This window comes from Oenanthe melanoleuca, chromosome 4A (genome assembly GCF_029582105.1).
Source record: "Oenanthe melanoleuca isolate GR-GAL-2019-014 chromosome 4A, OMel1.0, whole genome shotgun sequence".
Lineage (NCBI taxonomy): Eukaryota > Metazoa > Chordata > Aves > Passeriformes > Muscicapidae > Oenanthe > Oenanthe melanoleuca.
In genome coordinates this window covers 972,604-997,687 of record NC_079338.1, presented here as the reverse complement: position 1 = coordinate 997,687, position 25,084 = coordinate 972,604, and the positions used below count along the sequence as shown (strand labels likewise).

The 25,084-nt window shown below is 50.9% G+C and overlaps 1 protein-coding gene across 1 annotated transcript in view; it reads left to right on the top strand.

Annotated features, from left to right (window-relative positions):
* Positions 1 to 24,581, top strand: part of LOC130253034 (Krueppel-like factor 5) — a 28,809-nt gene extending 4,228 nt beyond the window's left edge. The window contains exons 2-5 of the mRNA XM_056491274.1: positions 6,697 to 6,744; positions 11,567 to 12,425; positions 15,090 to 15,149; positions 22,567 to 24,581. Of these exons, the coding sequence (XP_056347249.1) occupies positions 6,697 to 6,744; positions 11,567 to 12,425; positions 15,090 to 15,149; positions 22,567 to 22,745 (1,146 nt within the window). The 3' untranslated portion in view covers positions 22,746 to 24,581. The remainder of the gene's footprint in view (positions 1 to 6,696; positions 6,745 to 11,566; positions 12,426 to 15,089; positions 15,150 to 22,566) is intronic.
* The last annotated feature ends 503 nt before the right edge of the window (positions 24,582 to 25,084 follow it).

The following is a 25,084-nucleotide window of genomic DNA, read 5'->3' as shown; positions in this document are numbered from 1 at the left end:
CCCAAAAAAACCCCAAAAAAACCCAAACCCTAAAAAAAAAAAAAACCAAACAAAAAAAACCCATAAAAAAACCAAACCCTCAAAAAAACCCAAAAAAACCCCAAAAAACCCAAACCCTAAAAAAAAAAAAAACCAAAACCAAACAAACAAAAAACCCAAAAAACCCACCAAAAACCCCAAAAAACCCCACCAAAAAAAAAACCAAAAACAAACAAAAAAACCAAACCAAAACAAAACATAAAAAAAACAACCAACCAACCAACCAAAAAAACCCACAAAAAAACCAAACCATCAAAAACAAACAAAAAAAAAAAAAACCACAAAAAAAACCAAACCCTAAAAAAAACCACCAAAAACCCCCAAAAAAACCCACCAAAAAAAAAACCAAAAAAACCCAAAAACCCCCCCCAAAAAAACAAAAACAAAAACAAAAAAAAAAAAAAAAAACAACAAAAAAAACAAAAAAAAAAACCCACAAAAAAATCCCAACCAACCAAAAAAAAAAAAAAAACAAAAAACAAAAAAACACCAAAAAAAACCCCAAAAAAACAACAAAAAAAACCAACCATGGGCTGTTTACCACATCAAAGGGTTCCCAGCCCGGCTCGAACGCCGAACAAAGAATCTTTCATTGAATTCTTGGAGAATTGTTGTTTCCTCGGCGGGATGGGGAGGGACCTTCGAGCTCCCACCCAGGGCGGGATTTGCAGTTGTTAAAATGAATCTCAGGGCTCCTTGTGGGATTTTCTGTGCGAGGTGAAAATTGTCCCAGGGTAGTTGCTGTGAAAACACGGGTTTATCCCAAAAAACAGGGGATTCTCCATCCCTTATGAGATCCCAAAATCCAGGATATTCTCCATTCCTTATTAATTCCAAAAATCCAGAATATTATCCATCCCATTATCAATTTCCAAAATCCAGGATATTTTCCATCCCTTATCAGATTCCAAAATCCAGAATATTATCCATCCCTTATTAATTCCAAAAATCCAGGATGTTCTCCATCCCTTATGAGTTCCCAAAATCCAGAATATTATCCATTCTTTATCAGATTCCAAAATCCAGTATATTCTCCATCCCTTACCAATTCCCAAAATCCAGGTTATTTTCCATCCCATATCCATTCCCAAAATCCAGGATATTTTCCATCCCTTATCACTTCCCAAAATCAAAGATATTCTCCATCCCTTATCAATTCCAAAAATCCAGGATATTTTCCATCCCATTATCAATTCCAAAATCCAGGATATTATCCATCCTTTATCAGATCCAAAAATCCAGGATGTTCTCCATCCCATTATCAATTTCCAAAATCCAGGATATTATCAATCCCTTATCAATTCCAAAAATCCAGGATATTTTCCATCCCATATCAATTCCCAAAATCCAGGACATTCTCCATCCCTCACCAATTCCCAAAATTCAGTGTATTCTCCATCCCTTATCAGATCCCTAATTTATCTCATGGATCTGAACCCATCCAAGGTCAGAGGATGTGGATTCTCTTTTTTTTTTGTTGTTGTGGATTTATTTACCCCAAATATTTTAATGCTGTCTCCACAAAATCACCATTTTGCTGCTCCTCAGGGATATTTCAGGGAGCTAAACCCAGGAATGGCTGGATTTATTCAAATTCCTCCCAATGAGCAGGTTTGATGTTCTCCAAACTGTGGAAAAACCCCAAATTTTTTTGGAAAATCAGGGCATGGCCTCATCTTCTCACCCAAAACAATATTTTGTTCTGGGCAGATTCCAATATTTGGGGTTTTTGTGGTTCTGAGGAACTCAAACCCATTAATTTGGGGTTTGCCATCCCCTCAGTGGCAATGCCCAGGGTCCCAAATTCTCCCTCTGGAGCTTCTTCCTGGGAGCTGCCCTGTGCCATAATCAAGCTCTGTTAATTAACAGCAATTAAAGATTCCTTCAGGCACAGGGAAAAGGTGGGAAGGGTTTGGGGCTGGAGGAAATTCCGGATTTCTGCTGCCAGAGCTCCCTGCTCATGGCGTGAGGAGATGGTTAAAGCCCCTTCCAACCCCAAAAAATGAAATATTCATGGAATTAAATCCCCCTGGTTTGGATCTGGGGGCCGCAGGGATGGGAGGATTTATCTGCACCTCAAACCTGACCTCACCCAGGCTCTGCTCCGTGGTTTTTTAAATTTTTTTAATTTTTGGGAATTAGGATTTGTGGCCTCCTGGATGGGATGAGGATGCCAGGAGGGCTCCACAAGCCCCGGCAAGCAGCCGGTGACTCATCCCATTGCCATCCCCTGATCCCACCCCAGCCTCTCCCACAGCACAATTCCCAACCCCCAGGGACACCTGGAAAAATTTCACTGGGATTGTCCTGGAGCCTCCCAGTTCTCCCAGTTCCACATCCCTGGATGAACCCCAGCAGCTCAAAGGGGTTCAGGGTTTGGGGCAGGGACTGAAAAACTCAACCCCAGTGGGAGAAGTTTGTGCAGGTCATCCTGGGGATTGTGACATCCCAGTTCTGGGATGGAGCTGAGAAATGAAAAAATTTCATTTTCCCAAAAATCATCCAAGGGACTGGAGCAGCTCCAGGCTTCTCCATCTTCCAGGAGTTAGAAAATGAAATAATTTCATTTTCCCAAAAATCATCCAAGGGACTGGAGCAGCTCCAGGCTTCTCCATCTTCCAGGAGTTAGAAAATGAAATAATTTCATTTTTCCCAAAAATCTATCCAAGGGGCTGAAGCAGCTCCAGGCTTCTCCACCTTCCAGGAGTTAGAAAATGAAATAATTTCATTTTTCCCAAAAATCATCCAAGGGACTGGAGCAGCTCCAGGCTTCTCCATCTTCCAGGAGTTAGAAAATGAAATAATTTCATTTTTCCCAAAAATCATCCAAGGGACTGGAGCATCTCCAGGCCTCTCCATCCACCAGGAGTTAGAAAATTAAATAATTTCATTTTTCCCAAAAATCATCCAAGGGACTTGAGCAGCTTCAGGCCTCTCCATCCACCAGGAGTTAGAAAATGAAATAATTTCATTTTTCCCAAAAATCATCCAAGGCGCTGAAGCAGCTCCAGGCTTCTCCATCCACCAGGAGTTAGAAAATGAAATAATTTCATTTTTCCCAAAAATCTATCCAAGGGGATGAAGCAGCTCCAAGCCTCTCCATCTTCCAGGAATTAGAAAAATGAAATAATTTCATTTTTCCCAAAATCCATCCAAGTGCTGGAGCAGGAATCAGCCCAGATCCATTTCCAGCAGCTTTGAGGGAAAACCTCCATTGCCTTTCAGGGGTTCACCTGAGTTTGCTGAGCTCAGAAATCATGGAATGGGAATATCCTGGAAGCTGTGAGGGTCCAACTCCCTGAAATCCTCCCACACTCAGAATTGTCCTCACACTGATGGGGAATCCCTGATTCCCACCTTCCTTCAGCCCCACCCAGGGCTCAGGTGGCTCTTGGGGGTTCTGCACAAGTGGGATCTGCCCCAGAAATGTGGATCCAACCCCAAATATGTGGATCCAGCCCCAAAAATGTGGATCCAGCCCCAGAGATGTGGATCCAGCCCCCAAAACGTGGATCCATCCCCAGAGATGTGGATCCAACCCCAAAAATGTGGATCCAGCCCCAAATATGTGGATCCATCCCCAGAGATGTGGATCCAACCCCAAAATTTGGATCCAATCCCAAAGATGTGGATCCAACCCCAAAGATGTGGATCCAGCCCCAAAAATGTGGATCCAACCCCCAAAACTTGGATCCATCCCCAGAGATGTGGATCCATCCCCAGAGATTGTGGATCCAACCCCAAAGATAAATGTGGATCCAACCCCCAAAATGTGGATCCAACTCCCAAAATGTGAATCCAACCCCAAAAATGTGGATCCAACCCCAAAGATGTGGATCCAACCCCAAAGATGTGGATCCAACCCCCTAAAATGTGGATCTGCCCCAAAAATATGGATCCAACCCCAAAAATGTGGATCCAACCCCAGAGATGTGGATCCAGCCCCCAAAGATGTGAATCCAGCCCCAAAGATAAATGTGGATCTGCCCCCAAAGATGTGGATCCAACCCCCAAAATGTGGATCCAACCCCAAAGATAAATGTGGATCCAACCCCAAAGATGTGGATCCAACTCCCAAAATGTGGATCCAACCCCCAAAATTTGGATCCAGCCCCAAAAATGTGGGTCCAACCCCAAATTCAGCATGGGACCCCCCCACCCTCACACCTGGAGATGCTCCTGTGTCGTTCCCTCCCTGCTCCAGGTGTCCCCAAGGTTTCGCTGTTTCCCAATCCCTTTATGGCTTTGTTTTTGGAAAGGTTTCTGCTCCCAGCTGCTCCCCTTGACCTTGGAGTTGGGTGAGGGTGTTTTCCCTCGGCCCTGGGGATGGAGGTGTGATAAATTCCTGCCGGATTGCCTCCGGGGGAGCGTTTATCAGGGACTGCAAACACAGCCAGCAGGTCTGGAGATTCCCACCGTCCCTGGGGAACCGTGATCTGCTCTGGGATAACCCATGGAAGAGCGGATGGAATTCCAGCAGTGATCTGCAGCTGGCAGGAAAAGGGGAAAAATCTGGAAATCTCCATCACCTCTGCACCCAAATTATCCCCGAATTCTGAGCCTCTCTGAGCCCTGCACATTCCCGTGGGAGCTCAGCTCCCACCTGGGCTTTGTTGTTTGCAGCAGCCGAACGTTGGGCACTTGAAAGGAAGAGTCCTTTCTTTGCTAATCCCCTTTTCACAGAGAGTTCCAGGAGACTTGAGGAACAAACAGAAAAATAACGTCCATCCAGCTCGGTATCAAACCCAAATGATCAGAGGGACAAATATTTACCCAGGTCAATATTTAACCAGGAGACAATAAATGCTGATATTGAAGCAAATCTGGATATAAATACAGGCTATTTATAAAGTGAGCCTGCACAGGGCGCTGCCAGGGGGTTGATTGATGATTATCCTGCCCATTGTTTGCTGATTCCCTTGGAGGCTGGAGCGAGTGCAGGTGCAGGAGGAGAGAGAGCTGAGAGAGGAGAAAGGGCTGGGCAGAGGCACGACCGTTGTGCCACACCTGTGCCCTGGGGACAGTCCTTTCCTTTCCTTTCCTTTCCTTTCCTTTCCTTTCCTTTCCTTTCCTTTCCTTTCCTTTTCCTTTCCTTTCCTTTCCTTTCCTTTCCTTTCCTTTCCTTTCCTTTCCTTTCCTTTCCTTTCCTTTCCTTTCCTTTCCTTTCCTTTCCCCTTTCCTTTCCCCTTTCCTTTCCCCTTTCCTTTCCCCTTTCCTTTCCCCTTTCCTTTCCCCTTTCCTTTCCCCTTTCCTTTCCCCTTTCCTTTCCCCTTTCCTTTCCCCTTTCCTTTCCCCTTTCCTTTCCCCTTTCCTTCTCCCCTTTCCTTCTCCCCTTTCCTTCTCCCCTTTCCTTCTCCCCTTTTCCTGTCCTTTCCTTTCTTTTCCTTCTCCTCTCCCTTCAGAAAATTCTCGATCCATGGATTGTTTGTGTTGAATACATCACCCAACTTTACCTTTCCCCCATCCCAGGCTGCTCCAATCCCAACCCAGCCTGTCCTGGGCACTTCCAGGGGCAGCCACAGCTGCTCTGGAATTCCATCCCAGCCAGGAATTCCATCCCAATATCCCAATTATCCCATTATGGCATTTTTTGGCTCCATTCCCTGGTGCCAGGTGGACAAAGTGCTGCTTTGTGCCTTCTCCTTGTTTTCATCCTGGTTTTCTTTCTCTGCCAAGTTGAGGAGTTGCTTCTCCAAGGTCAAACTCGGCTGACTTTGGGGGGAAAATTGGGAATTCGGTGTTTTGGGTGTGGGAGAGGAGTTTCTTGTTGGTTTTGCCTTCCTGGATGTGTAAACAGGGCTGGAAATCAAAGAGAAAGTGGATTCCAGGATTAATCATTCCAGAGGTGATCATTCCAGAGCTGATCATTCCAGGGCTGATCCTTCCAGGGCTGATCCTTCCAGGATTGATCATTCCAGGCTGATCATTCCAGGATTGATCATTCCAGAGCTGATCATTCCAGGATTAATCATTCCAGGATTGATCATTCCAGGGCTGATCATTCCAGGGCTGATCATTCCAGGGCTGATCCTTCCAGGATTGATCATTCCAGGGCTGATCCTTCCAGGGTTGATCATTCCAGGATTGATCATTCCAGGATTGATCATTCCAGGGCTGATCCTTCCAGGGTTGATCATTCCAGGATTGATCATTCCAGAGCTGATCACTCCAGGGCTGATAATTCCAGGGCTGATCATTCCAGGATTGATCATTCCAGGCTGATCATTCCAGAGCTGATCATTCCAGAATTAATAATTCCAGAGCTGATAATTCCAGGTCATTTCTGTCCCTTTTGAGGGGGAAATGGGGTCTCCAGCCTTGGGATCTGAAATTCTGGAACTGAGCAGGGGAAGGATGTGGGATGAGCCCACAGGAGGCTGGTTTGGGGTAAATCCTGCAGGAATCCCAGATCTCTTCCCCTTTTCTTGGTGCTGACCTTGGAGAAAGGATCTGAGGGGTCTGGGAGGATCCCTTGGGGTTCTTTGGGATTCTTTGGGATTCTGTGGGGATCTGGGAGAGGTGGAGGCAGGAGAAGGGAGCAGTTCAGCACTTTAGTGAGCTCACCCTCACCTTGTGGGGATGTCAGGGGATTTTGGGGGGTTTTTGGGGCGGCCAGTTTGGGGAGGACACCCCACTAACCCAGCCCTGCCTCCACAGCTGCACCCCATGAGGATGGACCAGAGGATGCCCCCCCTCATCCTGGAGGTGAGTGCTTCCCTTAAATCCTTTTAAAGGAATCCCAAATTTCCTTAAATTAAATCCTGGAGGTGAGTGGCTTCCCTTAAACCCTTTTAATGGAATCCCAAATTTCCTTAAAATCCTAAATTCCCTTAAATTAAATCCTGGAGGTGAGTGGCTTCCCTTAAACCCCTTTAAGGGATTCCCAAATTCCCTTAAAATCCCAAATTCCCTTAAATCCTGGAGGTGAGTGGTTTCCATTAAATCCATTTAAGGGAATCCCAAATTCCTTTAAAATCCCAAATTCAAATAGGCGATTTTTGGGGGATTTGGGGGGTGATTTTGGCGGTAATTTGGAGGTGATTTTGGCGGGATTTTGAGGTGATTTTGGATGAGATTTTGGGGTGATTTTGGAGGCGATTTTGGGGAGATTTTGGAGGTTATTTTGGGGTGATTTTGGGGGATTTTGGAGATGATTTTTGGAGGATTTTAGGGAGATTTGGGGGTCATTTTGGAGGTTATTTTGGGGGGATTTTTTAATTTTATTTTTGAGGTGATTTTGGTGGTAATTTTGGTGAGTTTGGAGGTGATTTTGGGGTGATTTTGGCGGGATTTGGAGGTGATTTTGGTGAGATTTTGGAGGTGATTTTGGCGGGATTTAGGAGGTTATTTTGGGGTGATTTTGGCAGCATTTGGAGGTGATTTTGGCGGTGATTTTGGCGGTAATTTAAGGGTGATTTTGGGGTGATTTTGGAGGTTATTTTAGGGTGATTTTGGAGCTTATTTGGAGGGGATTTTGTCGGGATTTTGGAGGTGATTTTGGAGGTAATTTGAAGGTTATTTTGGGGTGATTTTGGCGGGATTTGGAGGTGATTTTTGAGGTGATTTTGGAGTGTTTTTGGGGTGATTTTGGCGATAATTTTGGGGTGATTTTGGAGGCAATTTTGTCGGGATTTTGTCGGGATTTTGGAGGCGATTTTGTAGGGAGTTTGGGGGTCATTTTGGGGTGATTTTGACGGGATTTTGGAGGCGATTTTGGGGTGATTTTGACGGGATTTGGAGGCGATTTTGGCGAGACGCCTGGTGACACAAGCATCACCAAATCCCCCCCACGGAATCCTTTATTCCGGAACGTGTCCCTGAGCATCCCCTTTCCCCATTTCCATCCCTGCTCCCCTGGGGCAGCAGGATTTCTCCCCTGGTGGGAACCGGAGGCGAGAAAGTGAAATGGCAGAGATAAGGGACGTGTGGAAGGAAAGGGCAGCCCTGCCCCTGCTCATTGCTCAGGAATGCTCGGCATCCCGAGCTGCTGATCCCCAGGGTGCCCAGGGCTGCCCTCCGAGCCTTGGAAAACTCCTTTTCCATCCTCTCAGCCCTTTAACACCTCCGCCATCCATCGGTTTCTCTCCAGGGTTGGCAGCTCTTCTGCCACGTCTAAATCAAAATTTATTTTTTTTTTTAATTGTCTTGTGCTGAAAAACAGTGCGGTGTCTGTGAGAGAGGGAGGAGGGTTTGGGCAGTCAGGGTGGGATTTTTGGGGTGTCTGTGCAGGGCTTGGGATGGTCTTTGTGGATCCTTCCCAATCTGGGATATTCTACAGGTCACAGAATTGGGATTTAGGCTCTGCCTGAGTGAGAGTTTCCTCTCCAGAGGGGCTGGACTGGATGATCCTGGTGGATCCTTCCTAATCTGGGATATTCCACAAGTCACAGAATTGGGATTTAGGCTCTGCCTGAGTGACAATTCCTGGACTGGATGATCCTGGTGGATCCTTTTCAATCTGGGATATTCCATGGTTCTACAGGTGACAAAATTGGGATTTAGGCTCTGGCTGAGTGAGAATTCCCTCTCCAGAGGGGCTGGACTGGATGATTCTTCCCAATCTGGGAAAGTCCATTTATTTACTTCAATGGTTCCACAGGTCACAAAATTAGGATTTAGGCTCTGCCTGAGTGAGAATTCCTGGACTGGATGATCCTGGTGGATCCTTCCCAGTCTGGGATATTCCATGGTTCCACAAATCACAAAATTGGGATTTAGGCTCTGCCTGAGTGACAATTCCCTCTCCAGAGGGGCTGTCTGAGCTTCCTTAAACCAGGACAGGAGCTCCCAGCACCTCCACACGTGATGAAGAAAAGTCCAAGCTCTGCTCTCAGAGCTCTTTCCCACACACAATTCCCTGCTCCTGCAGATTCCCAGCACCATTTGTGCACACACCAGGCCCTTCCCAGCCTGTCCCCGTGCCTGGGTGGCAGCCAGCCCAGCCATGTGTCACCAGCTCGGCTCCAGAGGTGCACAGAGCTGGGAACTCCGTGATCCTGCCCCTGGAGAGGGCAAAGAGGAAATCTCCTGGCTGCCACCCAGCTTTGCTCAGCGGCCCTGGGGTGGCAGCAGGGCTGACTTTGGCACCCTGGGGACACAGTTCAGGGCTGGAGAGCTCGGCTCAGGGCGTGGGCTCTGCCAGGGAATCCTGGTGCTTTTCCAGCTGCTCTCCACAGGAATGAGGGCTCTGACATTGCAGAACCTTTAATTGAGGGCTGGGGTCTGCACAGGAGCTGCAGATGCAGCAGCAGGATGAAATTCCTCCTGTTGGATCCAGCTCCAGGCAGGAATCAGGAGGGGAAGGAGGCAGAGGCTCTGCTAGCTTGGAGGAGCCAGGCTTGTAAAAACAGCTCTGTAAAACCAGAACTAACCCAAAGCTTAGCTCAGGGCTGAGTCACTGCCCAGGTGAGGCAGGAAGGCAGAAGCTGTTCCCATTTTAGGTGAACTAGTGGCAACTAATTCGATTCCAACCCAAATTATTCCAAATTAATTAAACACACTGTCCTAGAATTCCTCAGCCCATTAAAGAGGCTGTCCCAGAATAAAACAGTGCTGGGTTTGAAGGAGAGCAGAGCTGGACTCATCCCTTCCTGGAGCTCACTGCTTTGTACCCAAACCTTGCTTCCCTTTATCAGTTTGATTTCTGCATCCTCTCGGTTATCGGGGAGAAAGGGAGGGGGGAATTGGGGCAGAGGACGCTGACTCAGCCCTGAGGAGCCCGGCTGAGTCAGACCCGGAGCTAAATCAGCTCAGCTCAGGTTCCTGGGCTGTTCCTCATTTCCTGCTGGCTTTAGGGCAGGTGAGGGGATGGAACACAAGTGAGGACGCCTGGGGGTTGTTTAGGTGGAGAAAAGGATGCTCAGGGTGACATTGTCACTCTAAAACTCCCTGAAAAGTGGCTCAGCTGGGTTGGGTTTCTCCACTGACAGAACCAGAGGACACAGACTCAAGTGCACCAAGGGAAAATTAGGTTGGATATTAGGAAAAAGGTTTTTATGGGAAAGGTGATAAAGTGGTGGAATGGTGGAGTCACCATGCCTGGATGTGTTTAAATAAAGATGGATGTGGCCATGGTCCAGTGAGGGGTTAGGGTGAGGGTTGGACTCGATGATCCTGAAGGTCCCTTCAACCCAAAGATTGTGCGAATTCTGTGATTGTTTGATTCTGTGATTGTGTGAACTCTGATTCTGTGAACTCTGAATTCTGTGATTGTGTGAATTTTGTGATTGTGCAATTCTGTGATTCCATGAAGTCTGTGATTCTGTGATTCTGTGAATCCTGTGAATTCTGTGAACTCTCTGAATTCTGGGATTCTGTGAATTCTGTGATCCTGTGATTTCTGTGAATTCTGTGAACTCTGTGATTCTATGAATTTTGTGATCCTGTGATTTCTGTGAATTCTGTGAACTCTGTGATTCTGGGAACTCTGTGAACTCTGAATTCTGTCATCCTGTGATTCTGTCAATTCTGTGAACTCTGTGATCCTATGAATTCTGTGAATTCTGTGATTCTGTGATTCTGTGATTCTGTAAATTCTGTGAATTCTATGAACTCTGTGATTCTTGTGAATTCTGTGATTCTCTGATTCTGTGAATCCTGTTATTCGATCAACTCTGTGATTCTCTGAATTCTGTGAATTCTGTGAACTCTGTGAACTCTGAATTCTGTGAATTCTGTGAATTTTGTGAACTTTGAATTCTGTGAACTCTCTGAACTCTGTGAATTTTGTAATTCTGAGATTCTGTGAATCCTGTGATTCTCTGATTCTGTGAATCCTGTGAATTCTGTGAATCCTGTTATTCTATCAACTCTGTGATTCTATGAATTCTCTGAATTCTGTGATTCTGTGAACTCTGTGAACTCTGAATTCTGTCATCCTGTGATTCTGTCAATTCTGTCAATTCTGTGAACTCTGTGATTCTGTGAATTCTGTGAATTTTGTGATCCTGTGATTTCTGTGAATTCTGTGATTCTGTGAATTCTGTGATTTCTGTGAACTCTCTCAATTCTGTGAATCCTGTAATTCTGTGAATTCTGTGAACTCTGTGATTCTGGGAACTCTGTGAACTCTGAATTCTGTCATCCTGTGATTCTGTCAATTCTGTCAATTTTGTCAATTCTGTGAACTCTGTGATTCTATGAATTTTGTGATCCTGTGATTTCTGTGAATTCTGTGATTCTGTGAATTCTGTGAACTCTGAATTCTGTCATCCTGTGATTCTGTCAATTCTATCAACTGTGATTCTATGAATTCTGTGATTTCTGTGAATTCTGTGATTCTTTGAATTCTGCGATTCTGTGAACTCTCTGAATTCTGTGAATTCTGTGAATTCTGTGAACTCTGAATTCTGTCATCCTGTGATTCTGTCAATTCTATCAACTGTGATTTCTGTGAATTCTGTGATTCTTTGAATTCTGCGATTCTGTGAACTCTCTGAATTCTGTGATTCTGTGATTTCTGTGAATTCTGTGAACTCTGTGTGCCAAGCTCACCCTTCCCACGCCCCCATCCCCGTCTCTGCCTCAGGCTCGCTCGGAGATGGACAAGTACCTGCCCAGCGAGGCGCCGCCGGTGCCGCTGCCCCAGGACAAGAAGTACCGCCGCGAGAGCGCCTCGGTGGTGGACGAGTTCTTCTCCACGGAGAAACCCAGCTCCGCTCCCTACAGCGTCAACATCAACGTCATCCTGCCCGACACCACCCACCTGCGCACGGGGCTCTACCGACCCCCCAAACCCGTGGCCGCCTTCCCCCAGATCAAAACCGAGCCTGGCACCGCCTTCTCCCAGCCCTGCTCATCCTCCTCCTCCTCCACGCAGACCCTGCCCGACTTCACCAGTGTCTTCAGCATGCCCCAGTCCGTGGCTGCCAGCAATATTTTTGTCAAGCAGGAGATGGCCCTGCCTGCCCACCCCCAGCAGCCCCAGCTCTTCCAGATGCCCGAAATGCCCAGCCTGGCATCGTCCTCCTCGCCCAGCAGCACCACTGCCATCAGCTGTCTTGGCGGGGTCACCATGGCCACGGGCCCGGTGGCCAGCGTGGCTCACAGAGCGCTCAAGTTCCCGCAGGTGCCTCAGGGACAGGGCAGCTTTGGGAGCATCCCCGGGCAGTTCTACCCCGCCCCAGGGGTGACTCTGCCCCCCTCGCCCCCCAACTCGCAGCCCGGCAGCCCCGAGAACCAGCCCGAGCTCATCAACACCATCTCCCCGCCGCCCTCCTACGAAGCCACTTTTGGACTCAAGCTGGTCCAGTCGTCCCAGATCCCCCCGGTGCCCAACGGGGTGGGGGGCCTGGCCCAGGGGCACATGGGGCTGCAGCCCCCCAAGTACAACCGGCGCAACAACCCCGAGCTGGAGAAGAGGAGGATCCACCACTGCGACTACCCAGGTGTGCCCTGGGGGGATTTGGGGGGTCCTGGCACGCCGAGGGTGGGTGGGAGCTCTGGGGGGAGCCCCAGGGCGGTGGGAGGGAGGAGAAGGGGGTGGTGCCACCAGCACGGTGGCGTCGCTGGTTTGTCCCCTTCCCTCTCCCCTCGTGCTCCGGCAAAAGCGGCTCAGCAAGGGAGAGAGGTTCTGCAAAGACAGGGGTGCTCCTGGGAGTCTGAAATTGGGAATCTGAAATTGGGAGTCTGAAATTGGGAGTCTGAAATTGGGAGTCTGAAATTGGGAATCTGAAATTTGGGAGTCTGAAATTGGGAGTCTGAAATTGGGAATCTGAAATTTGGGAGTCTGAAATTGAGAGTCTGAATTTAGGGGTCTGCCCCCTGGGAATCTGAAATTGGGAGTCTGCCCCTGGGAATCTGAAGTTAGAAATCTGAAATTGGGAATCTGAAATTTGTGAGTCTGAAATTGGGAGTCTGAATTTAGGGGTCTGCCCCCTGGGAATCTGAAATTGGGAGTCTGCCCCCGGGAAACTGAAGTTAGAGATCTGAAATTGGGAATCTGAAATTTGGGAATCTGAAATTGGGAATATGAATTTGGGAATCTGAACTTAGGAGTCTGCCCCTGGGAATCTGAAATTTGGGAATCTGAATTTAGGAATCTGCCCCTGGAAATCTGCACTGGGAATCTGAATTTAGGGATCTGCTCCTGGGAATCTGAATTTGGGAATCTCTTCCTAGGAATCTGCCCCTGGGATCGCCCAGTGCCACCCCCTGCCCTGGCCAGGGCCACCTTCACTGTCCCAGTTTGCTCCAAGCCCTGCAGCTGTGGCTGCCCCTGGATCCCTGGGAGTGTCCTGGACAGGGCTGGGAGCCACCTGGGGCAGTGGAGTGGGATGGGATGAGCTTCCCTTCCAAGCCAGACCAGCCTGGGATCCCATGATCCCACCAGGGACAAAATCCCATTTGGGGGCTCAGAAATCTCCCCTGCCAGAGCCAGGACACACCTCCCACCTCCCAGAGCTGGCCAGCTGTGGGTTAACAAACATTTTGGGGTCTGTGGATGAGGAAAGTCATTCCTGGGGGATTTTCAGCCTCTCTCCATGGCATGGGAGTGGCTGGAAGTCACCCAGAGGCTCCAGATCCTGTCCCCAGCCAGGAGCTGCAGAGGAACAGATCCTGCTGTGCTCACACCTTCCCACCCTCTGGCATCCTGTGGGTCTGGGGTTTTCTGAGCTAGAAGCTGCCACTGGTTGATGGCTTGTGATGGATTTTTTTTTTATGTTTTTACCTTCTGCTGGTCGTGGGGAGGACATGAAATGTGGAATATTAGACCTGAGACAGATTCCTTGTGTCTGAGGAATCATCCTGCAGGATTTGCACCAAGGCAAAGCTGGGTTTAGGAAGATTTTGGTCTGTGGTGCAAAAACAAAAAAACCCAAAAAAACCCCAAAACAAAACAAAAAAATTAACCCACTCTGTGTTGAATAAATTCTGGGTGTGTAGATGCAGAGGTGGAGCAGGGATCCATGAGATCCCTCCCTGGAAGGCTCAGCTGGAGGTGACTCCAGTCAGGAATAATGGGAAGGACCAAATATCCATAATATTCCAGGGCCTGAAGGGGCTCCAGGAGAGCTGGAGGGACAGGACACAGAGAATGGCTCCCACTGCCACAGGGCTGGATGGATTTTGGGATTTTGGGCAGGAATTGTTCCCTGGAGGGTGGAAGTGCCCAGGACCAGGTTGGACATAGGGGCTGGAGCAGAGGGGATGTCCCTGCCATGGATGGATGGGAAGAGCTTTGAGGTCCCTTCCCACCCAAACCATTCCATCATCTCTGTCCCAAATTTGAGGGGTTGCCAAAATTTCAGGGCACCAGGGACAAAACTGAGCAGGGCCAGCAGCTCTTGTCCTTCTGGCAGGGAGGGGAGAAGCAGCTCCTGCCCCACCTGGGCAAGAGGCTCCTTTGGGCTGGGGGGAAACCCTGGGGTGAAAAATGAGCTGATCCCCGTGCTGCTTGTGCAGGTGATAAAAATTCAAATCCATATTTGAATGTCCTCATCAAAACACAAAGCAGCAGGGCCAGGAAGGGCAGCAGAGCTTTCCTTCAACTCCATCCAACTGGAACTCTGGAGGAATTGAACCTGCCTGGTTTTCAGGCACCCTGTTGGAACTTTTCCCCAGCCTTGGTGCTTCTGTTAAACCCTGTCTTTGATGAAACCTGTTCCTGCTGGTCTTGTGAAAACACTTCCCCCTGGCTCTGTTCTGGCACCTGGAAGCCAAGTTGTGACTGTCCCTGGCTGTTTCCTCCTTCCTGGAACGTTTGTAGCACGTCTGCTGGGCCAGGACTGTTCCAAAACCCAGAAAAAAAAATAAAAAAGTGCAAAGTGATATCAGCTATGGCTGGAATCCAGAGAGACAGGGCAGCACAGAGCCAGAATTGTGGGGGAATTGAGATTTCTCATCCTGCTGGTGAAATCAGGTTGAACCTCTGTGCTTGGCTCTCCCCCCATTAATTCCCAGCACAATTCCAAGTCTGAGCCAACACTCTCTGGTTAAGCTGAGCTCAAGCCAGGCTTATTTGCATGGCCCAGCTCTGTCAGAGATCAGGGTTTGTGTGACCACGGGTCCTTTTCTCACAGGGAAATTGTGTTTTTTTCCTGCCCTTGCAGGTTGCTCAAAGGTTTACACCAAGAGCTCCCACCTGAAGGCACATCAGAGGACTCACACAGGTAAGGGCAGTTCCAGGGAATGGAGCCAAAAAAGGCTGGGATAATTGGGAATTCCTGGCTGGGATAATTGGGAATTCCTGGCTGGGATAATTGGGAATTCCTGGCTGGGATGGAATTCCCAGAGCAGCTGTGGCTGCCCCTGGATCCCTGGCAGTGCCCAGAGGAATTTATTGTGGTGCAAGATGAGCTTTGAGGTCCCTCCCACCCTGATCTCTTCTTTGATTCTTTGATTTTTTTTTGTCACTCTGAGCTAGATGTCCCAAATCCTACCCGAGGTTTTTCCTGCTGGTCCTGCAGGAAGGTTGTGCTGCACATTTAGGATCTCAGAGGAGACCAGGGCATCTCACAAGGGATTTGTGTCTCTCTTTGTCTCCCTGTGGCTCCCAAGGAGAGGGAGGAGCCCCTCGTGTCCCTCTGGGCACCAGCCCCGCTGAGCCCACCCAGGGCAGGGCTGGGCTGTGCCCTCGTTCCTGAGGGTGCCACGGTGAAAACAGGGACCCCAGAGCTGGTCCCAGAGCTGGTCCCAGAGCTGATTCCAGGGCTGATCCCAGGGCTGATCCCAGCTCAACAGAGCTGATCCCAGAGCTGATCCCAGGGCTGATCCCAGAGCTGGTCCCAGGGCTGATCCCAGAGCTGATCCCAGAGCTGGTCCTAGGGCTGATCCCAGAGCTGATCCCAGAGCTGGTCCCAGAGCTGGTCCCAGGGCTGATCCCAGAGCTGATCCCAGAGCTGATCCCAGAGCTGGTCCCAGGGCTGATCCCAGAGCTGATCCCAGAGTTGATCCCAGCTCCACAGAGCTGATCCCAGAGCTGATCGCAGAGCTGATCCCAGAGCTGATCCCAGAGCTGATCCCAGAGCTGATCCCAGAGCTGATCCCAGCTCCACAGAGCTGATCCCAGAGCTGATCCCAGAGCTGATCCCAGCTCCCCTGGGCTGATCCCAGAGCTGATCCCAGAGCTGATCCCAGAGCTGATCCCAGAGCTGGTCCCAGAGCTGATCCCAGGGCTGATCCCAGGGCTGATCCCAGAGCTGTTCCCAGAGCTCATCCCAGAGCTGATCCCAGAGCTGATCCCAGAGCTGTTCCCAGAGCTGATCCCAGAGCTGTTCCCAGAGCTGATCCCAGCTCCACAGAGCTGATCCCAGAGCTGATCCCAGAGCTGATCCCAGAGCTGATCCCAGGGCTGTTCCCAGAGCTGTTCCCAGAGCTGATCCCAGAGCTGGTCCCAGAGCTGATCCCAGGGCTGATCCCAGCTCAACAGAGCTGATCCCAGAGTTGATCCCAGGGCTGATCCCAGAGCTGGTCCCAGGGCTGATCCCAGGGCTGATCCCAGAGCTGGTCCCAGAGCTGATCCCAGAGCTGATCCCAGCTCAACAGGGTTGATCCCAGGGCTGATCCCAGGGCTGATCCCAGGGCTGATCCCAGAGCTGATCCCAGAGCTGATCCCAGCTCCACAGGGCTGATCCCAGAGCTGATCCCACCTCTTCTGAGCTGGTCCCAGCTCTCCAGAGCAGATCCCAGCTCTCCTGGGCTGATCCCCAAAGTTGATCCCAGCTCCTCTGAGCTGATCCCAGCTCCCTTGGGCTGATCCCAGTTCCTCTGGGCTGACCCCAGCTCCCCAAATCTGATCCCAGCTCCCCTGAGTTGATCCCCTGGGCTGATCCCCAGAACTGATCCCACTCCCCCTGGGTTAATCCCAGCCCCTCTGGGCTGATCCCCAGAACTGGTCCCAGCCCCCCTGTGTTAATCACAGCTCCCCTGGGTTAATCCCAGCTCCCCATGGCAGATCCCCTGAGTTGATCCCACCCCCCCTGGGTTGATCTCACCCCCCCTGGGTTAATCCCAGGTCCCCATGGCAGGTCCCCTGAGCTGAACCCAGCCCCCCCGGGTTAATCCCAGCCCCCCTGGTTTAATCCCAGCCCCCCATGGGTTAATCCCACCCTCCCATGGTTAATCCCAGCTCCCCTAGGTTAATCCCAGCCCCCCTGGGTTGATCCCAGCCCCCCATGGGTTAATCCCAGCCCCCCTGGTTTAATCCCAACCCCCCTGGGTTAATCCCAGCCCCCCCGGGTTAATCCCAGCTCCGTGACTCTCTGCATTCAAGCCCCGGCGCCCTCATTAAAGCATTTATTATACCTGGAACCTTATCAGATCCCCAGGTAGTCCAGGAACCATCAGTGCCCTCATAAATCTCGTTTATAGGAGGGCTGATCTTTACTGAGAGCAATTAAGCCGGGCCCAGAGTTCACTTCTCTTTTTTATGAACAACGACCAAACCCCATTCTGAGGCTGGGAATTGGTTCTGGCTCTTGGCTCTGTTCCTTCCTCCCCTTATCAGCCCTTCAAACAAAGAATTTCACTTTGTGCCCGAGCCACGGTGTTTCTTTGGCAGGGGTTGGGGAGGAGGGGGCTGGAAAACAGCATGGAAGGGGTGGGGGAAAAAAAAAAAAAAAAAAGGAACAGGAAGGATGTTGTCCCCAGAGCTGAGTGCTGATAGGGATTTATCACAGTCTGGAATCGAGGCTTTAAATTTAAATTAAATTAAATTAAATATCTCTTGTCCTTTCTGTTGGGAGCTCCGTGCCCAGGACAGGATCTGTGAGTTGGGCACCTCCTTGGTGTATCCAGGAAAACTTGGGTGGTTTGAAATCCAGGAAAGCTCAGTGGTTTTTCCAGGTTTTCCCAGTAATGAGGCAGGAAATCCAAGTGGGTTTGCCTCCTTCTCTTCCCCTGCTGCCAGAGGGGAGGGAGGAGAGCTGGTGGTGTGGGATGAGCAAAAAGCAGGGAATGCCATCCAGAACCAGCCTGCAATCCTGGCCCAGCATCTCTGCACACAATATTTTTACACCTCATGTTTTCCTTGGAGCCTCAGCCTGGCTGAGCTCATCACCAGAGCAAAGCCAAATCCTGCCTCAGCTCCATCACCCAAAGGGTTAAAAATGTCCCTTCTCCCATTCCCTGCTGGAGAAACCCAGACCTGGGAGCTCGTTCCTTGTGGTTTCCCGTTGCCAAGGGCTGGGTGCTTTCCTCTCCTGGAGCCACCTCTCATTTCCTGGGTGCCACAGGGAGGTTAAACATAAACCCCTGGGCTGGGAATGCCAGCCTGGATCCTTTGTTCCATTCCTGACTGGGAATGCCAGCCTGGATCCTTTGTTCAGCTCAGGCTGGGAATGCCAGCCTGGATCCTGTGTTCCTTTCCTGGCTGGGAATGCCAGCCTGGATCCTGTGTTCCTTTCCTGGCTGGGAATGCCAGCCTGGATCCTTTATTCCTTTCCTGGCTGGGAATGCCAGCCTGGATCCTTTGTTCCTTTCCTGACTGGGAATGCCAGCCTGGATCCTTTGTTCCTGCTCAGGCTGGGAATGCCAGCCTGGATCCTTTGTTCCTTTCCAGGCTGGGAATGCCAGCCTGGATCCTTTGTTCCTGCTCAGGCTGGGAATGCCAGCCTGGATCCTTTGTTCCTTTCCTGACTGGGAATGCCAGCCTGGATCCTTTGTTCCATTCCTGGGCTGGGAATGGCAGCCTGGATCCTTTGTTCCTTTCCTGGCTGGGAATGCCAGCCTGGATCCTTTGTTCCTTTCCTGGCTGGGAATGCCAGCCTGGATCCTTTGTTCCTGCCCAGGCTGGGAATGCCAGCCTGGATCCTTTGTTCCATTCCTGACTGGGAATGCCAGCCTGGATCCTTTATTCCTGCTCAGGCTGGGAATGCCAGCCTGGATCCTTTATTCCTGCCCAGGCTGGGAATGCCAGCCTGGATCCTTTGTTCCATTCCTGGGCTGGGAATGGCAGCCTGGATCCTTTGTTCCTTTCCTGGCTGGGAATGCCAGCCTGGATCCTTTGTTCCATTCCTGGGCTGGGAATGCCAGCCTGGATCCTTTGTTCCTTTCCTGGCTGGGAATGCCAGCCTGGATCCTTTGTTCCTTTCCTGACTGGGAATGCCAGCCTGGATCCTTTGTTCCTGCCTGATTGGGAATGCCAGCCTGGATCCTTTGTTCCTGCCCAGGCTGGGAATGCCAGCCTGGATCCTTTGTTCCTGCCCAGGCTGGGAATGCCAGCCTGGATCCTTTGTTCCATTCCTGGCTGGGAATGCCAGCCTGGATCCTTTGTTCCTTTCCTGACTGGGAATGCCAGCCTGGATCCTTTGTTCCATTTCTGTGCCATGCCAGCCTGGGAGGGGCAGCCAGCTCCTGGGACAATGGGAATCCTGGGACAATGGGAATCCTGGGACAATGGGAATCCTGGGACAATGGGAAACCTTGGGTTTCTGTCCAGGATATCAGTGTGAAATCGAAGGGATTCAGTGGGGCTGACCCAGACAGGGGACCTGAGGGGACAATGTGGGGCTGCAAGGGGCAAATCCCAATTTTGGGAACATCCTGCTTTTGGGAACATCCTGTTTTTGGGGAAATCCTACCTTGGGGAAAATCCCAATTTTGGGAAAATCCTACTTTAGGCCAAACCATAATTTTAGGAAAATCCTATTTTGGGGAAAATTCTGCTTTTAGTAAAATCCTTTTTTGGGGTAAATCTGCCTTTGGGAAAATCCTACCTTGGGGCAAATCCCATTTTGGGAAAATCCTGCCGTTGGGAAAATCCTACTTTTGGGAAAATCCTACTTTTGGGAAAATCCTATTTTGAGAAAATCCTATTTTGTGGCAAATCTTGCATTTGGGAAAAATCCTACTTTTGGAGAAATCCTACTTTTGGGCAAATCCTATTTTGGGCAAATTCTGCCTTTGGGCAAATCCTATTTTGGGGAAATCCTGCCTTTTGGAAAATCCTGCTTGGGGCAAATCCTATTTTGTGGCAAAATCCTGCATTTGGGGAAATCCTACCTCAGTCTTGGCATGTCCCAATCCCATAAAACCCCCACCAAGTCCTTGTAAACCCTCTGCAGGTGCCGTGTGTACCTGAGCCATAAAAATCCCCGTCCCTCTGGCACGGAGAGCACCCGGGGGTTTTTGGAGGAGCAGGACCTGCTCGTGCTGCTCTGCCTCCTCCAGGCTCCTGGATCCACATTTTCCTGGTTTATCCACTGCAAACAAGGCACTTGATTTCAATTCCCTGGCATTCCCAGCCCTGGAATTATTCAAGGCCAGGTTGGATAGGACTGGATCTAGGGGAAGGTGGTCTAGTGGAACCTGGTCTGGCAAAGATGGGCTGTAAGGTCCCTGGCAAGGCAAAGAATTCCAGGATTCTCTGGTTCTGTGGGAGAAAGGGCTCCCTGGGAAGCTTGGAGAGGAAGGAATCCCTGGAAATTGATGCAGGAATCCCTGGAAGTTGGTAGAACCAATTCTGGGCAGGGTCGAACACAAAGAACTTTCCGGTCCTTTCCAAGATGAGCTGTTCTGGAATTCCCTGGTCCCATGGGATGAAAATCACCCTGAAACACTGGAAGGTTTTCCTGGAAGTCTGGGGAGGAAGGAATCCCTGGAAATTGATGCAGGAATCCCTGGAAGTTGGTGGAACCCGTTCTGAGCAGGGTGGAACACAAAGAACTTTCCGGTCCTTTTCAAGCTGAGCACTTCCAGGATTCCCTGGTTCCATGGAGCAGCCCATGGGAGGAAAAGCTCCCTGGAAGCACAGGAAGGTTTCCCTGGAATCCTGGAGAGGAAGGAATCCCTAGAAATTGATGCAGGAATCCCTGGAAGTTGGTTCTGGGTAGGGTGGAACGGGAAGAGCTTTACAATCCTTTCCAAGCTGAGCTCTTCTGGAATTCCCTGGTTCCATGGAGCAGCACATGGGATGAAAATCTCCCTGGAAGCACAGGAAGGTTTCCCTGGAATCCTGGAGGGGAAGGAATCCCTAGAAATTGATGCAGGAATCCCTGGAAATCAGTGGAACCAATTCTGGACAGGATGGAACGCAAAGAGTTTTCCGGTCCTTTCCAAGCTGAGCTCTTCCAGGATTCCCTGGTTCCACGGAGCAGCCCGTGGGATGAAAATCTCCCTGGAAGCCCGGGAAGGTTTCCCTGGAATGCTGGGGAGGAAGGAATCCCTGGAAGCCGGGCAGGGCAGGGCCCACATGCCCGTGCACGCGTGCTGGGTGCTACGTGCGCTCCCGCCGCGCCGCTGCGCCCGGCGGTTGGCCCCGGGAAGGGTAAATATTTGAGGTCGGGAATGTCAGCACATTCCCTGAACTCTGCCTGCTTGTTCAGGCTGTTAAGAGCAGCACTAATATTTGAGAGCACCACGCCCTTGCGTGGGGACGGGGCTGCAGCCAGGGTTCAGCGCCGGGGCCTGGCTGGAAGCGTTTCCAGCCCGGTTCCCAGCTGGCGGGAAGGTTGAATGGATGGATGGGTTTGGTTTGGGAATGGGTGTGTTTGGGAAGGAGGGAGAAAGGGCACGGGGATGACATCACCTGAATGCCTTGAGGGGAACAATAGTTGTGTGCAGAGCTGCTGGCAGGGTGAACTCGGAGGTGTGGAACGTTAGGTCATGGAATCCTGGAGCGGTTTGGGTTTGGGAGGGGTCTTTAAAGGTTGTCTGATCCTTTAGGGATGTCTTCCACTAGATCAGGTTGCTCCAAACCCCATCCAGCCTGGCCTTGAGCACTTCCAGGGATGGGACAGCCACAAACACTGGGTGGTGGTTACATAAAAATTTAGATTTTTTCGGATTGAAATGTGGATTTAGAGCCTTGTCTTCCTCCTGATGCTTCCCACCTTCTTTAGGAATTTTTAACTTTTTTATTTAAAAAAAAACCCTAATTCACAAATTTTAGCCAGAAATGCTCCAAAATCCAACAGGAGCTTGAAGAGAACCAGAAGGCAAAGTGGGAGGGGGAGAAGAGGGACAAGACTTGCGTGGTGCAGCTCAATCCCTCAGAGGCAGTGCAAGCACATTGGGTGTCTCTCAGAGGTGTTTTTGGGGGTGTTTGGGGGTGTTTTTGGGGGTGTTTTTGGGAGTGTTCTGGGGTGTTTTTGGGAGGTTGGGGAGGGGAAGAAGAGGGACAAGACCTGCGTGGTGCAGCTCAATCCCTCAGAGGCAGTGCAAGGACATTGGGAATCTCTCAGAGGGGTGTTTGGGGGTGTTTTTGGGGGTGTTTTTGGGAGTGTTTGGGGGTGTTTTTGGGGTTGTTTTTGGGAGGCTGAGCAGGAGGAGAAGAGAGCCAGCACCTGCGTGGTGCAGCTCAATCCCTCAGCGACCCTGGGCAGCGCCAAGGACATTGGTTGTCTCCCAGAGGTGTTTTTGGGAGTGTTTGGGGGTGTTTTTGGGGGTGTTTGGGGTTGTTTTTGGGAGGCTGAGCAGGAGAAGAGGGCCAGCACCTGCTTGGTGCAGCTCAATCCCCGTGCGCTTCCTTCCAGCGCCACGGAACGCGCGCATCTCCAGAGCCCAGGGGTTGTTGTTTTTTTTTTTTTTTATTTTTAATTTGTGACCCCGTGAGGTGTGACTGTGCCCCGTGTGTGTGTCCCTGGGCAGGTGAGAAGCCCTACAAGTGCACGTGGGAAGGCTGCGACTGGCGCTTCGCCCGCTCGGACGAGCTGACCCGGCACTACCGCAAGCACACGGGCGCCAAACCCTTCAAGTGCCTGGCGTGCGGCCGCTGCTTCTCCCGCTCCGACCACCTGGCCCTGCACATGAAGAGACACCAGAATTAGGAGCCACTTCCCTTCCTGCCTCTCCCAGAGCAGCTCAAACTCTTCCCTCCCCCCCGTGGGGAGAGCGTGTACATAGGAACGGCGCCGCGGTGCAGCGAGGTGCTGGCTCTGCCTGGCCCCGGCACAGCCTGGCCCCGGCTCTGGCTGCTTTTCCAAGAGACTGGAACCAGCCCAGCTCGTTTCAGACAAGCCCTGAGTGCAGATTGATCTCCTGACCAGGCTCCTGGGAGCACCAGGCCCATGGAGCTGGGATTCCCCAGGGATTTCCTCCGGCAATCCTGCTATTTATTTGTCACTCGGGAGCGACAGCGTGTCTCAGATTTGGGATGGGTTTTGTCCCTTTGGTGAGGCCCAGGAGGAGGTGACAGCTTGGCTGTGATGGGTCTCGCCTGGACTTTTTTTGGACAGTGCCATGGCGTAGCTATGGATGGGACACTGAGTGACTGTGGACGTGGCACCTTGTCCCATGGGTGTGACACCAGTGCCATGATGTAACCGTGGATGTGACACTGTGTGACCATGAATGTGACACTGTCCCCAGTGGTGTGACCATGAATGTGACACTGTGTGACTGTGGATGTGGCACCTTGTCCCATGGTGTGACCATGGATGTGACACCAGTGCCATGGTGTGACCATGGATGTGACACTGTGTGACCGTGGATGTGGCACCTTGTCCCATGGTGTGACCATGGATGTGACACCAGTGCCATGGTGTGACCATGGATGTGACACTGTGTGACCGTGGATGTGGCACCTTAACCCATGGTGTGACCATGGATGTGACACCAGTGCCATGATGTAACCGTGGATGTGACACTGTGTGACCATGGATGTGACACCAATGCCATGATGTAACCGTGGATGTGACACTGTCCCCCGTGGTGTGACCATAGGTATGACACTGGTGCCATGGTGTGACCATGAATGTGACACTTTGTGACTGTGGATGTGGCACTTTGTCCCATGGTGTGACCATGGGTGTGGCATCACTGCCATGGTGTGACCATGGATGTGACACTGTCCCCCATGGTGTGACCATGGACGTGCCACCAGTGCTGTGCTGTGACCATGGACATGCCACCAGTGCCATGGTGTGACCTTGCATATGGCACCTGTCCCATGGCATGGCTGTGGATGTGACACTGTCCCCCATGGTGTGACCATGGATGTGACACTGTCCCCCATGGTGTGACCATGGAGGTGCCACCAGTGCCATGCTGTGACCATGGATGTGACAATGTCCCCCATGGTGTGACCATGGAGGTGCCACCAGTGCCATGGTGTGACCATGGATGTGACACTGTCCCCCATGGTGTGACCATGGAGGTGCCACCAGTGCCGTGCCAGGACCCGTGCCCATCTCTCTGGGGGTGACAATCCCAGTGTCTGTGGGGGCACAGAACAGACCTGTGACAAACTCACCCTTCTCACAAGGGGCAGCACAAGAGCAGGTGACAGAGGTGTCACCTGTGTCCCTCTGAGCCCGTTCCTGGCAGCCAGCCTGGGACAGAGCCCCCGCCCTGCCTGGCCGGGCTTTTATGGTTGTGTCCTTTGCATTTCTGCTTCCAAGAGGAATTTGGACTTCAGGTGTGTCTGGGAGGACCAGCAGGGGTTTGAAGCCACCTGAGGGACAGCAAAAGAGCCACTGCTGAAGGTCTGGTGTCCCAGAGTCCACCAGTGGTGCCTTCTCCAAAATCCTACAAGGGCTCGGTGGTCGCTGGTCCCACCGAGCCTGAGCTTTGTCATTCCATCAGATGGGGGAAAAAAATGAAAATAAAAGGGGAAAAAAGCATCTTGAAACAAATTCCAATAAATCCTGCTGTTCAGAGTGGAATCACATGACTACCTCACAGGTTCACCACCTCCTCCCCCCATCCCGTGGGATGCACGTCCCTGTTCTCCAAAACCTTCCAGGGGTTAAACTGGGGCACAACAAGAGCCAGCTGGGAGAGCTGAAAATAAATCAGGACCAAATCATGGGGCTGCTGTGTCCAAAAGAATATTGATTTGTTCCACACCCTCCTCCTCCTCTGTCGTTTTTCCTTGGAAAAATTCGGGTGTGTGGGATAGACCAGGCTGGAATTTGGAGACCACTCCTCCCTGCTGTTTTCAAAACCACTGCTGGGTTCCTTGGATGGGCAGAGCCAACCCCGTGGGTCTGTTTGACAGGAGAGGAGGGCAGGAAGGGTTTGGGATGGACCCTGGTCCAGCTCTGCTCCTGGGGCTCTTTGGCCAGGAGCCTCCCGTGCCCCCAGGCAGGGTGGGAATGATGGGAGGGAAAGGCCATGGAATTGCTGGATGGTTTTCCCAACAGTGGGGACAGTTTTCCAGCCCTCA